This window comes from Malus sylvestris, chromosome 16 (genome assembly GCF_916048215.2).
Source record: "Malus sylvestris chromosome 16, drMalSylv7.2, whole genome shotgun sequence".
In the NCBI taxonomy this organism is placed as follows: domain Eukaryota; kingdom Viridiplantae; phylum Streptophyta; class Magnoliopsida; order Rosales; family Rosaceae; genus Malus; species Malus sylvestris.
Genome location: NC_062275.1, coordinates 788,746 through 803,310, shown reverse-complemented (window position 1 = coordinate 803,310; position 14,565 = coordinate 788,746). Strand labels below are relative to the sequence as shown.

General features: G+C 37.4%; 3 protein-coding genes across 3 annotated transcripts; 2 read left to right on the top strand and 1 right to left on the bottom strand.

Moving 5' to 3' along the window:
- Positions 1 to 283: 283 nt before the first annotated feature.
- On the top strand, positions 284 to 2,856 carry LOC126606354 (eukaryotic translation initiation factor 3 subunit I-like). Its single transcript, XM_050273725.1, has 7 exons — positions 284 to 863; positions 955 to 1,082; positions 1,196 to 1,315; positions 1,412 to 1,501; positions 1,857 to 1,943; positions 2,048 to 2,127; positions 2,584 to 2,856. Exons 1-7 carry the CDS (start codon positions 464 to 466, stop codon positions 2,657 to 2,659), a joined length of 981 nt encoding a protein of 326 aa, XP_050129682.1. The 5' UTR covers positions 284 to 463; the 3' UTR covers positions 2,660 to 2,856.
- Positions 2,780 to 4,119, bottom strand: LOC126606355 (short-chain dehydrogenase reductase ATA1-like). The gene is made up of 2 exons (XM_050273726.1): positions 3,822 to 4,119; positions 2,780 to 3,736 (listed from the first exon to the last, which is right to left on the bottom strand). Exons 1-2 carry the CDS (start codon positions 3,959 to 3,961, stop codon positions 2,920 to 2,922), a joined length of 957 nt encoding a protein of 318 aa, XP_050129683.1. The 5' UTR covers positions 3,962 to 4,119; the 3' UTR covers positions 2,780 to 2,919.
- Positions 4,120 to 4,462: 343 nt separating this feature from the next.
- On the top strand, positions 4,463 to 7,194 carry LOC126606357 (NADH dehydrogenase [ubiquinone] 1 beta subcomplex subunit 7-like). Its single transcript, XM_050273727.1, has 2 exons — positions 4,463 to 4,986; positions 6,967 to 7,194. Exon 1 carries the CDS (start codon positions 4,658 to 4,660, stop codon positions 4,964 to 4,966), a length of 309 nt encoding a protein of 102 aa, XP_050129684.1. The 5' UTR covers positions 4,463 to 4,657; the 3' UTR covers positions 4,967 to 4,986; positions 6,967 to 7,194.
- The last annotated feature ends 7,371 nt before the right edge of the window (positions 7,195 to 14,565 follow it).

The following is a 14,565-nucleotide window of genomic DNA, read 5'->3' as shown; positions in this document are numbered from 1 at the left end:
CAAATTTTGAAAACTACGTGACCGTTGGATTAAAAGGTTAGCGTTTATTTGTAGCATCGTAGTGTCGGGAATTAATGTCTATCGTACGCGATCTCAAAGAGAAAAATCTATCATACATGATCTTAACCTTGCTTTGCAAATAGATTGTTTCCACGGCTTGAACCAGTGACATTTTAATCACAAAAAAATAATATTTTCGTTGCACTAAGGCTCGTCCACTTTACTACAAATGATGATTATGTGCATATAATTTGATACAAATATATTTCGTAACGCCAAGCTTGGGCCTAAATTTCTGATTCCCAAAATCCACCGACTCACGCCCCGTTTTCTCAACCCGAATTGGCGTTAACCTAAATCATTCTTCCAAAACTCTCGTCTGAATCTGCCTCTCTGCCTTCGCCATCCCTACTCCTTCGAAACCCTAATTCTCCGTCGATTCCTTCCTTCTCCGACTTCGACGATGAGACCGATCCTGATGAAAGGGCACGAAAGGCCCTTGACTTTCCTCAAATACAACAGGGACGGCGACCTCCTCTTCTCCTGCGCCAAGGACCACAACCCCACCGTCTGGTTCGCCGACAACGGCGAGCGCCTCGGTACCTACCGCGGACACAACGGCGCTGTCTGGTGCTGCGATGTGTCCAGAGACTCCGCCCGCCTCATTACCGGCAGCGCCGATCAGACCGCCAAGCTCTGGAACGTTCAGACCGGTCAGCAGCTTTTCACCTTCAATTTTGACTCGCCGGCGAGGGCTGTCGACTTCTCCGTCGGCGATAAACTCGCCGTCATCACCACCGACCCCTTCATGGACGTTACGTCGGCGATTCACGTCAAGCGCATCGCCAGTGACCCCGAAGATCGTAAGCTTCTTTGATTTTCCCTCTCCTGTTGTATTGCTTTTGGGTTTATCTAAAATTGGATGTGGAATAATCGGCGGATTCAAACTTTCAGAGGTTGGGGAATCGGCTCTGATACTCAAGGGACCTCAGGGAAGAATTAACAGAGCTGTTTGGGGCCCTCTGAATAGAACCATCATAAGCGCTGGAGAAGACGCAGTTATTCGCATTTGGGATTCTGAGGTGAGTGTACATTGTACATTGGCTCGCCGTGACGTTTTTCAATACTTGCATTGGAAATTTGAAAGCTTTTTCTTTAATTTGATTGGCTCTAAGTGTTTTCGATTAACTTGCAGACTGGTAAGCTACTTAAGGAGAATGATCCGGAAGTGGGTCACAAAAAGACCATAACTTCACTTGCAAAATCTGTAGATGGTTCCCATTTCCTCACCGGTTCGCTAGATAAATCTGCCAAGGTAATGCATCTCATAATCTTCCTACTTTGTTAACAGAGTTGTATATAGGTTTCATATTTTTACTGAGTTTTGTGTTTTGTGTTGCATATGTTTTAGCTGTGGGATACTAGAACGTTGACTCTTATCAAGACCTACGTGACAGAGCGTCCAGTCAATGCCGTTGCAATGTCTCCTCTTTGTGATCATGTATGTAACTGCAATCTCAATTTTGTTTCCATTATCTTGCATGTTTCCAAAATGTTGTCTTTTCGGTATTTCATTTACTAAAACCCGTCTCATTTGCATCCCAACTTGTTTTGAGTCAATAATTTGCTGACATACTAAGATAAAAGTGGAGTTATTACAAATATGATTAAATGCTTTCTATCCTTCACATACACGTACTGAATAGTTTGTGTGTTAGTTGCTAGTTTTGACTTTGGTGAATGATGATACGTACTAAGGACACTTATTCCTTTGTATCTCGTATATATGCACTATTTTCCTGGTTCATTATAAAAGTATTATTATATGAAAACAAAATTCCTTGTGGGCTATCCAGGTGGTACTCGGCGGTGGTCAAGATGCATCAATGGTCACCACAACTGATCATCGTTCTGGGAAATTTGAAGCCAAATTCTATGACAAGGTAAACCACACTTCTCTTTTTTTTGTCTTTAGCATGAAGGTTCTTGGTCGTTGTCTCTTCAGTAAGTGATTTTTTATTTTTATTTTTAATTTTGATATACATAGATTCTTCAAGAAGAGATTGGAGGTGTTAAAGGACATTTTGGACCTATAAATGCTTTGGCGTTTAATCCCGATGGAAAAAGGTATAATTAGTTCGTTCTCTTAACTACTTCTGTTGGTTTCATGATTTGTGAATGCATAATGAACAAACTCTTCTTAACTAGAGTTGGATTTGATTACCATTAGAGAGTTTTTGCTACATAGTTTAAGAATTCCTCATTACCTTTGTCTGTGCAATATTGATTTTGCTAATGTTGATCGATACCATTTTTCATGCTTATTGCGATATATTTTTACATGAACAATTTGTTTAGCTAGAAGATCTAATTTAGTTTTAAATCGAGATGAAATCATGCATAAACATTACACATCTTATTTACTTAAGTTGGTAATAATGGTATCCTTGTTTCTCAATTGATGATGGATCTGTTATTATCGGCTTGTATGAATTGAGGGAATTTTCCTGCAAAAAAAAGGAATTTCATGTTGCGTTTTTGAGGTTATCTTAATATTTGGGGTTTTTGTTTATTTTTTAACAGTTTCTCAAGCGGAGGTGAGGATGGTTACGTACGTCTACATCACTTTGATTCTGATTACTTCAACATCAAGATTTAGATCTGCAGCTTGATATTAACTCTCGCCTTGGAGGTTCGGGAAAGGCTACTTCTCCTTCCCAAACCGACCGCGTTGAGCATTTACTTTTGTAGTTCTGGGATTGTGATTCAACAAACCATGTTCTGTGTTTACTGCTTGTCGTTGGAAGGAAAACAGTTTTGTAGAAGATTTATAGATGATATAATCACATTCATCCATCTGGTTGTCCCAATAACTTTTTATTTAGAATTTGACTTGTAATTTTATAATCCGTCGGCGAATTACGCTGTATCCTTATCTCTATTCTGGTAGATGAAGCTCATGGTACTTACAGCAGAAGTATATCCCCCATCAAGAACGAGATTATGTCCGGTTATAAACCCGGCGTCTTCGCTGGCCATGAACAATGCAGCTTCTGCAACATCCTCCACAGTCGCCCATCTACCACGCAACGAGCTCCCCCTCTCTCCCACAATTCTGCCTACATCTTCTGCTGTCATGTCCATTTTCCCGAGATGCCATCTGTAGGAATCGACGAGCATCTCCGAAGGAACCCCGTGAGGTGAAATGTTGTTCACGCGAATGCCATGCACTCCCAGCTCGCACGCGGCACTTCTTGCCAATCCGTTGATGGCCGCCTTTGACAATGTGTAGGCATGTCCTCCAAGGCCTCCCATGATACCGGCCGAGCTCGATGTGCAAATGATGCTCCCTCCTCTTCGACCGTTGATCATGGCCGCTGCAGCGTACTTGATTCCATGCACAGCCCCGAGAACATTGACTGAGAGAAGGTGCATCACCTGCTTCATGTCGAGGGTGGTTATGCTCCCCGGGGGACCGGGAACACCGGCATTGTTGATCATGATGTCAAGTCGGCCTTTCCATTTGAGTGCAAGCTCGACAGCTGATTCAACATCAGCTTCCTTTGACACATCACAGTGTATGTAGCGGCCGCCAATAGAATCAGCCAGTGTAGCGCCTAACTCGTCGAGTATATCAGCAACGACGACGTGCGCTCCGTGTTGAGCGAGTAGCTTGGCTGTGGCAGCTCCAATCCCTCTTGCACCCCCAGTTACGACTGCAACTTTGTTCGCCAACCTAACCAAACTAGAGCACATAAAAACCACATATATACGAACAAACATAGAATCACTAGGAGTTTCGGCGAAGGTTTACAACCAACCTCTTTGAAGGCGGCCTCTGCGCTTCGTCTTCATCGTGCATCGGAATAGATGGCTCCATATTTTCAGTCAATTCGATTGAGTTTTTGACGGGTATATAATGCAACTTCAGATTGGTGTAGAAGCTAAAGAAGTTGAGCATTGCTCTTTACAAGTTTTGGTTATTCAATCCATGCACACTTTCCATTCCTTACAACTACTTCCAACCCATAAGAGTCCGGTGGCCTACTTTTTTACTTTTCTTTCTTCGTTTTGGTACAACCGTTTCACTTTTCCGTTTGAATTTTCACTTTGGTTATGAGCCTCCCCAAACTTTAAGGAAGGTCAATGCTCCTCCCATCGGTAGTTTTGTCGAGTAATCCATCCGATTAGGGGTATTTTTTGTCCATTTCTTACAGTACAAGCTTTTAAATTTGATGATGTGTGTCAAGTTTCAATTTCTCTTAATTTGTGTTACAGTACAAGTGTTTTGTCACGACGAGATGAAATTTAAACGAGACATTTAGGGAATGCCAAATTTTTCTTAAATTGTCTCTTGGCATTGGGCTTGATATGGGCCGAACAGCCCAATATTGTCCCTAGTGACCTTCAGCCCAATGTACCAGAAAACTTCTCGGTTTCTCTTCAATGACTGAAAAAAAAAAAAAAAAAAAAAAAACAGAACGGAAACCAGCAAGAACGAGAGGTATTTGTTATGGTGGATTATGGTTAACTAATATACAAATCCGCAACTCTGAAACTACCTTGAACACTCCGACACCGAAAGCCGTCGTGGACCGCCGAAGCCACCACCATCACAGCGCAGCCGGAACCAAAAGGGGCTGAATATTTCAAAGCAATGGCAGCTGAGGGAACGTCGAAGAAGATGATAGCAACGCAGGCGGAGATGGTGGAGAATCGGGTGCCGATTCCGTACAGAGACCAGTGCGCCCACTTGCTGATCCCTCTGAACAAGTGCAGGCAGGCGGAGTTCTACCTCCCATGGAAGTGCGAGAACGAACGCCACACCTACGAGAAGTGCGAGTACGAGCTCGTCATGGAGAGGATGCTCGCGATGCAGAAGATCCGCGAGGAGGAGGCCAAGTTGAAGCAGGGAAATAAGAAGGGGCAGCCGATTCCTCTCATTCCCAACACCGCCAACGCTTAGAACCCACCATCCGTTATTGGGTAATTCACCAATTCATTGTTTTGCTTCTTCTATTTCTTGTTTTTGGCATTTTAATTTCAACTTTTGGTTCTTTTATTGATGGGTTTGTTGTTAATTGCTCAGTATTGTGTGTTTTTGGGCTACTATTGTGGAATTTTTCGGGTCGATTATGGAACCTAGGGTTTGTGTTGAATTGGACTCAATGTAGTTTCTAAGAGAAATATGGGGTCTTGTATTTAGGATTTCTTCGCTCATGGGTTCAAGCTTGAAGAAAGATTTGGGTGGAGGGGTAGAAATTTGGGATTAAACATCAGCTGGTATCAGCTTGGGAATTTAACCAATGTTCAATTTTTAAGATTGTGTTAGCTCAGTCATATAAAAATCAATGATTCGGATCACCCTCTAATGAATGAAAAAAACATTATCGGCTTTGAAATCGGCATCTTTATCTAGTTAGTGGATTTTCCTTTTAGATCCTTTAAGGAGTCTTGGTAGTGTAGTGTGAATTATGTTGGTGTGCCGTTTTTTGATGGTTGTATATAATGCACTTGCTTTGTACTAAGATATAGCAAGCTTACATATAGCCTGAACATGCAGCAGCTATGTTTTCACATGAACATGTACAATTGTATTTTCATTTTAGAGAAGCCAATTGAAGACAAATCTGGGAGGATATGTATAAACTGGTCGGCGGGATTTATTTGTGTGTGAGATGTCCTTTTGCTTTTCTTCTTGTCTTTAAAGTAATTTATACAATGGAGCATTCAGCAGTGAAATTCTTCTAGTTGGTTAGTGAATTGAATGCCATGTTATGGAAAATTCAAGAGTCCCAAGTTTCTTTGTGTCATGTTAGTATGTGGCTGTTTGTCGGTCAATATTTGCAGATTTCAATAGAAGGATAATATTACAATTATTTTGACTCTAGAATTGGTTTTATTAGCATATCAGCATATCCTATCGCCAAGTGACTTAGGAATTTTGAATTACTTGCTAATTTATTAGAAAGTTCATAGGGTTGGTCACATATAGCGGGACTTTGAATGTGCCACCATTAGGTTAAAAGCCCAATGCTCTACCAACTGAGTTATAATCTCTGAGATACAACCTGTACTTTTGAATGTACACCTTCTGTACCCCAAGACAACAGAGCCGTCACACACACCCTGCGTCTCAGGGGGAACCAGAAAACGCCTTTCGTTTTCTCCTCCTTTTTGGTCCTTGCCACCTTCCTTGGTTTACCTCAGAGGAAAGGGCTGATAGACAGGCTGCTTAAGGATTGGGGAGGAAATATAGGGCGAGGTCATTTCAGATAGTTCTACGATGTGGGGGCATTTCAAGTTCACTAGCACTCCAAGAGGCTTCTTTGTCATTCTAAATCCCATTTAAGTGGGATTTTTAAAGGGGAGCACAACTCAAACTACTGATCAAATGCAAGCGAGAAGATGAGCAACTATCTAGCTCGTTCTCATAGTTGGACATGGAAGAGAGATTTTTCTGGCATATATATCTGGCAGCCCACATTCATGTATATCCTGCATCACACTCCCTCTTCTCTCTGTTTTTCCAGCGAAGTAAAACAAGTATCTCGACTAATATTTATGCACCCAAACCTAGGAAACCAAAAATTTCAAAATCTCATCATTTTGATTCATTCAGCCAAATAAAAACGTGTCGCCTTGATACATTTCAATCTTTCCCTCTTTGGATAAAAGAAACAGAAAGTGCTCATGGAAAAGTTTCAGATAAAGTAGTTTATGAATGTATTATCATTTCTAAGTACGTACATTTGTGCACTCAAATATTTAAGTATGCACACGGTCGTAACCCGATCACAATTGAAAGTCGAGAGTAAAAGACTTTCAAACAATACACTTACCCAGTTTCTGTTGCTGCTTTCGGCAACCGATGATCACATGGCCGGAAGCCTTATTTTTCAGTCTTACTTTCGTTAGTTCAATATACTGGGTCTGCCTGCTTACTCTTGGCTAAATTTTTTACAGGAAGCATAAATTTGTGAGGTGTGGATGTTTTGATGCTTCTTACCGCAACTGATGAGAAATTTCTCGGGACTCTTTTGTACCGAGACAAATGTTATAGACTCGGTCCTTTCGATTTCTCAGTTGTGCAACCAGTTTCATAGTATTCAAATAAATTTAGTCCCGCATTGCTTGACATTTGTATTCTGATTTTCCGAAACGGTAATTGCATGTTCTGGCTCTTTTACTGTATTGGATCGGTTAGAAAATGCATGGTAAAACTCTACGCTTCAACTCTTTTTTTTTTGCTTTTTGGGCGCACATTCGCTTCCGCTTTGGATCAAATTCAGTTATACTGGATACTAAGGAAGTCTTAGGAAGCCTGTGCTTAACTGGGATGCAATTGGGCTGGCCTCATTGAACCTTTGGAAAGCCCTCCACCGTAGAGGAGATAGGTTTCGGCCTTACAACCCCCTGTATCTTGAGTTCAAAACTTTTTTTTTTCGCTTTATTTGATAAATATTTTGTTTTTAGTTTTAGTTTTTTAATTTTTTAATTTTTAATTTTTTATAAATTGAAAGGCAAAACTTTGAAACTCAAAATAGTAGTTTTTCGTTTTAAGAGAAATGCTAAATAGATTATCTCAAAAGTGGGATTTTCATAGACTTTTTGTCATTTCATGTTTTTTGGCACAATGTTTTACAATGTTGGTATGATAATTAACGTTAAACTGTGAGGTGATAGAGAGTCCCTAAAGAGTCTTATTTTGAGAGAGGTAACGTGTGGGAGATCAAAATTTTAAAATAAATTTGCAAACCAAATGATATGTCACCAATAAAAATTAAACACGTTAATCAACGCATAAGTATAATCAAATCATCAATAAGCATATCATTTGATTTAAAAAGAGTAATGTTATTCATACCATATTTTTATACCACATTTATATACCACCTTAGGTAGCATCTGATGTGGACAATCACATCATTTGAAAAATTTGCAAAACCCAAGAAAAGGAAGGAGAAAGACTCTTATACCACAATCATCATTTAATTAATTGGTTTTTCTTAATTATTAGTTTATTAAATAATGAACTAAATTTAAAAATCTAATTAATTCAAATAATGTAGCTATCCACATTAAATGTCATCTAAGATGATATGAAAATATGATACAAAAAAAAAAATGGTATGAATGGCATTAGTCTCCCTGGTATTATCTTTCGGATAGAGTCTCTTTAACATTATTAATTTTTTTTAAGTTAGTAAACGGCCCTTAGACATCGCACTTTTATTTGGACTTTGGTAGAATTGAGAGAATAAAATAATAATGATCCAAATTGGAAATTGATTGCAAAGTGTGTATAAATCCATGACGACATTCACAGATGGCGTGGAAGTGAAGCATTTTGAACGTGGCAGCTATTGATGAGCGATGATGTCCCTTGCATGGCAGCTTACGTGCATGAGAGGATAGCTCTAGGTCTTGGAAACAGCCAATCGCATGTTTAGTAAAAGCAAATTACGATCAATTTGCGGTTTCATTTGTAACATTCAAAATTCAACCACCTAATTCCAATATCCCGTGGGCCCAACATCTTTATTCATCACATATTCCCTAGATTTTGACCATGCACATGTCATATATAAATATATATATATATATATATATATATATATGTGTGTGTGTGTGTGTGTAGAGAGAGAGAGAGAGAGAGAGAGAGAAACAAGGATCAAAGGTAATGTCCAACCAACAAAGCAAAATTATGATATAAAGGAATGGAGATCTTATTCCAAAAGTTGTTGGCAAGACAGTCTAGTCTTCTCATCGATCTAGCTGTTTGTACGCATGTGCGTAATGCTGATCATATACTATAATATGTGTAGCTGCTATATTTGAATTTTGACTCACATATGCATCTTTGATGTAGAATAGATGTTGGAATGGATCAAAGAACAATTTGATAAGTGTGTCATTGTAAGTTTTAGTTTCGGTGTCTAATTTGAGTTCATGATCCATACAACATAAGAGATTCGGCCCCTTTTCTTACTTAAGATGGTTTGCTTGTTCGGTTCGTGTCTTTCTTCGTCCGTCCTAGGGAGAGCTTTAAACAACTTAACATATTGACGCTATAGACCTCGTCAATGCTGAACAAACAACCTAAATGATCAAGTGGCCTAGTCCACCATTCATTTGCAAATTCCTATAGTGAAATAGAGATTGCTTGACCTCGGAAGCTAATTTACTTTTAGATTGTGCTGCATGTCGTGCCGTAACCTCTATCTATTCATTTATTTTGTAATTTTTGTATTTTATTTCATCTCAGATCAAAGTTGTCGTTCGGTTTTTTGGCTTATCATATGACGTAGAATGAAAAATGATAGCAGCAAATAACCTCTTAACTAGTTTATTAACAATTTTCCAATTACTTTTCTAGATTAAGCGTCGTTTCCTTCCCATATAATCTAATTTCTATCCTCATATCACATTGCTCCAATCTCATTTCTCTGAACGGGGGAACCTAATTAAATCAAGGGTTTCTCTGTCTTCAATGTTCATAACATACAGATGGGCCGGTGCCAACTTACTATTAACATATACGACTATGTTAATGCAGGTACTCAATTTGAAGAGGTAACCTACAAAAATCCACAAAGAAGATATGTACAAAGAACTGACACGCCGACGGTTATACCCACAAATGTACCACAAATTTCAAACTCCCTTTTTAACAAAGAAAATATAATGTAGTAAGTAACATCGAAGGGAATAATAATAGTCGCGGGCATGCAGCCATGCAATGCAAATGTCAACCAATTCAAAAGTCCACAAGGAAGAAAATAATTACAGCGTGTCTGGAATACAGACATATATGTCATATTTTATTATACAAGTGAAGAAATACTTAGATAAAAAACTTCTCTATACTTGTAAAATAACATATAACGTATCGTCTCATGTTTCAAACACATTAAAAAAATCTCTCCATCCATAACTTTTGAAAATATCTTATGTCAAAACTCAAAACAAACAATTTTTATGTCTATTCTTAGAATTTAAACAAATTAGAATTCGCTATTCTCTAGACGTCTAGGCGATGAAATATTTTCAGGAACAAACAAATCATAATTTTGTTTCTCTCTATTTCCAAACATCTTTTGATGTTTTGTAATGACTTCATCATAATTCTTATCAATAGGTTTTCTTTTTCTCGACATCTTTTGATGTTTTGTACTTTTATGAACTAATGAAATACCGATTGCTTGATACATGATAAATTTTTCATCATTTTTTATAGGAAGACGAATTGGTTTCAGTAATCAAAATTGAGACCTTGTGAGGTTCCATCTTTACGTTGCGTGTGATTACAATGCGACTCTGTTCGTGAAATATAAGAGGCCAAAAACCCTAACACAAAACAAATAATCTAGAAGCTTTGGTTCTACAGTCTTTTGTTTTTCAGAAATCATTCGTAACGTCCGGAGATCTGGTCGACTGGACCACTAGCCATAGCCAAAAGGGTACACACAGAAAGTAAAAGTTTATCAATCCAAATTAAAACAGCACAATAATTCAAACTTTTCACCTAATTCGATGCCTTGAGCAGTTGAGCTTGCAAAGTCAAAATATGGTGGGGATCGGATGGGAACCCTTTCTCTTCAATCATTCTTCATTTTCCAGAGTCCAGATCGGAAGAATAAAAAATTAGTAATCAATATCTACAACACACTAGTAATAATATTAATCATTGACCCCAAAAAAGATAATATTTTCATTCCTCGTTCATTCCCTTATTAATTCTTCACACGAAGATGATAAAGTGAAATAGGATAAGGACGGCAGACTTTTTATATTTTACGTGTGTTTACTTTTTTTAGTGTAAAAATATATCTCACATGAATTACACTAAAAATGCACCATTAATTAATTAAAGTTTATGAGATTTGGAAATTGTTTTTTTTTTGGTCAATAATTTGGAAATTGTTTTCAAACTTTGTTTTGTCTCTTATTTGCTGTCTGTGCATTATCATTTGATTTGACTTGTTAGCTAGAACATAGTAGAGAATATATATATATATAAATAGATAAATATAAACAGGGACGCAGATGTATATTGTGACCAAGATGGTCCCATGATTATCCGGAGCACGATAAATATATATGTGAATGTCGTACAAGAACTCTTTAAATGTTTGATATAAGTTTTTTTTGTGTTTATCAAGTATTTGATACTTTGGTGTATGCCTGCTAGGCACCAAGTTGTCTACAGTACTCGACAAATTTCTCGATATCACTCATCATATTGCTTCGCCATATATCAATATCTGTTTACATGTGAGTAACATGGTTTGGTTGACAACAACAAGCCCACCAAGAGTTCGATAAAATACCTTAGTGAATAAATTGAAATTTTTTTTGTATGGTTCGTGCTCTGTTTTGTGCTTTAACACTGGAACCTGCCAAAGTTCGAATCCTGAATGAGCCAATCAGCCACTGTATATATATCCAGATCTCTCTCTCACAAATGTTGGCCCTAAATTGTACTAGTAATCACACTGTGCAAAATGACAAACCTTGATTAAAAAATATAACAATTAATTTAAAAGTTCCTAGTGTTTGGCAAACAATTAGCCATTTTGATTTGGACTAATTTCACATAAGACATGCTTAATCAATCAAAGAATGCCCTGGACCAGAAGTAGGTGGAGCAGATAAAGGCTAGAAAGATGCTCAGAGATGATGTACATGCCTTGATTCTAATGTCTCTTTCGAGAGGTTTGAAATTATTTGTAGTTTATATGTAGGTTAACATATATAAATATATATTTGAATGTTGAACTATTATATAGTTAGCCATCGTTTTCTTTTAGAAAATTACATGGTTTGGTGTTGATTAATAGTCAATACCTTTTACAATGAGATTGAAGCAACTTTAGTGATCTTAAAGTTAGCAAATTATCCCCCCAATCAAAGGAAAATACTCTTTTGCTTTTTTCGGGGTAAGAAATTGTCAAAGTTATAACCTAATACATTGACCTCCGTAGTTGCCACCAGCTGAAACCTAGCTTGCATGGACGACCAGAAGGAAGGAATTGCAACCCATGATCTCCACGACTTTGCCTTTGTTGTGGTCACCGATGTGGGTCCAACTAATTTATCTCATCATCACATATTCCCCAGAAGAATGACACGCCCAGATATTTTATGATATAAATATTGTTAGTATACAAATTTAATCAGATGATTTCAACTTTCAACTTGAACTTTCAGTTCCATTCCATGCCATGGATGCCCGCCGGTAGTATTCTTTATCGTATTTCATGGTCGGTATATATGTATGACTTTTGATTGCGGCTATCTTTGACTTCCATGCTTAACATACACGAACTTAGCGTTTGGAAAGAAAGAAAGAAAGAAAGAAACATAGGTAAACGTAAAACAAGTTAGACCCTGGTTTCTTTCGATATATTTCGTTCACACCCTAAATTGGTTTAAAACTATAAATTTATATATAACACGTTTCGATATATTGTCCAAAATATTTCTTAAAAAAATTGAGCGTTAGGTCAGAACAACCATGATTGCACTTGTCTAAAATGAACAAGGATTGTCTGCCATCCTTGTTTCTGTACCCTTCCATATTCTCTTGTTTGTGTAGTCATGGTTAAAGTCGCGTCAACATTTTATATTACTATTCATTTTTGTCTTATTATCTCTATAAAGAAACAATAAAATTTTGAGATGGCTTAACCGTGACCACACAAAACATGAGACCACGGAAACAAAGAAGGTAGACAATCCTTGTCTGTCTAAAATTGTCTGTTGACATAAAATGCTGAAGGATCTAATATCTTAACATAGTGTATAATCATTTCCCCGATATAATAATATTTTAAGAAAAATACAAAATGATGAAGTCTGAGAACACTGTCATTTAAACTTTCTACTTAGCAATTCGATACCTTTACTTTATATAGTCAAGATGGTGGGAAACCATACTTTCTTCAATCATTCTTCATTCCCTAGACCGTGAAGGCTGGGCCGATTGGCTCAAGTATTGTCACTCAATATATTCGTCTGTATTTGTTCTATAATTTTTTTTAGCGAACATTGTAAATAGTCAAAAATGTATATATGATAGACATGTTAAAAGTGTTTTTTAGAACAACTTAAAAGACTACACATGTTGAAAAAATATCAAAATCCTAAAATTACAAACACATCAAAAATATAATATGTTTCTTCAATCGCGGAGGACCCTAAATCCTAAACTCTAGTTACAAGGACTACATAATTGCAAGTCCGAGAACTATAGTGGAGGCTCACGAGAAAAAGACTGCACCAATCTCTTATAATTTTGCAATGTTGACAAACAAGCGCTGGTTTAGAATCCAAGATTTGAAAAGCCAAGACCGTGGCCACAACCACGAAAACTTTCCTCGACAAAGTGAAAGTGCAAACACAGCTAGAAATTTAAGCCTCTCCTCGACAGAGCAAGAGAGCGACTACAACTAAAAATTGAACGTTTTTTTCGACATAAAGAGAAAGTGACTGCAACTAAAAATAAACAGAGAAAAAAAGAGGAAGAAATAAAAAAGGATTGCTGCCAACCCCAACACAAAGGCAATGATTGACGGCTAGGATTTTTACCTCTTGGTTTTCTCTAGCCACGGGGAGGAAAAAGAAATTAATGAAAATAACTTGAAAACTTTAAGTTTTAACGATAAAGACAAAATAAATAGTACCAGGATTAACTTTTTAGTGTAAAAATATGAATTTTCGTTAAAATGAACAGTACCATAAATTTTTCGTTAAAGTTCCAAAAAAAAAAAAACTAGCTAATGGTAGTTTAATAGTAAAACATAATTAAATAGTTATAGAATAAGAGTATAGTATTAGCATAATCTAGCTTCTTCTGAAATGTGACATTACACTCCACTATGTGAAAATACTTCCTGCAGCATGATATTATGTTTCTATCGTTCTATGTCAATTAACACCAATGATGGGTTTGCACAATGGTAACTTTCACAGTAGTTAAATGTCCATGTGGCGTTTTATGGTAATTATATAATTTTATGTACAGATAAATTAATACGTGACACTAATTACGAACACGCAATGTTGCCGTGGGTTTATGCTTATTCCGAAAATCCTTCTTAATGCATGGACAAACGCGTTGACAAAAAATACAAAACTTGGCATGGCAGCAAATTGTAGTTGCTGCAGTAGTTAGATTAAACGTTCCCGATCGAATAAGGATTACGGTGATGGAACAATAGGTAAGCTCCTAGGCTAGGGTACGTAGGGAACGATCGAACAGAATCGAATATATATCCATTGGTAGATTGAGTTTGGCAGCAGAAACAAGGCTACAAGAGGAGTCATAGGCTAGCAGAAAGAAAGAGGGGACAGATCGAGATCAACTATCGTATCAAGATTCCAGACGTAGACGTAGTCTTATTAGTCTACTGCGTCAATTAGCCCGGCGATTGACGAGACTCATCATTCAATTTCTTAAATTAAATAAACCCCTAATTAACCCATTCACCAAAAAGTTAAATAAAATAAAACTCTAACCCGAACCCTAACCCTAACCCACAGAGAGTAAATTCCAACCAA

Excerpts from the sequence above, each read along its gene's own strand:
- LOC126606357 (XM_050273727.1), top strand. The coding sequence starts at position 4,658 with ATGGCAGCTGAGGGAACGTCGAAGAAGATGATAGCAACGCAGGCGGAG.
- LOC126606354 (XM_050273725.1), top strand. The coding sequence starts at position 464 with ATGAGACCGATCCTGATGAAAGGGCACGAAAGGCCCTTGACTTTCCTC. Across the intron at positions 864-954 it reads CGCCAGTGACCCCGAAGATC|AGGTTGGGGAATCGGCTCTG; the intron begins GTAAGCTTCTTT and ends TCAAACTTTCAG. Across the intron at positions 1,502-1,856 it reads TGTCTCCTCTTTGTGATCAT|GTGGTACTCGGCGGTGGTCA; the intron begins GTATGTAACTGC and ends TGGGCTATCCAG.
- LOC126606355 (XM_050273726.1), bottom strand. The coding sequence starts at position 3,961 with ATGCTCAACTTCTTTAGCTTCTACACCAATCTGAAGTTGCATTATATA. Across the intron at positions 3,737-3,821 it reads CAGAGGCCGCCTTCAAAGAG|GTTGGCGAACAAAGTTGCAG; the intron begins GTTGGTTGTAAA and ends TAGTTTGGTTAG.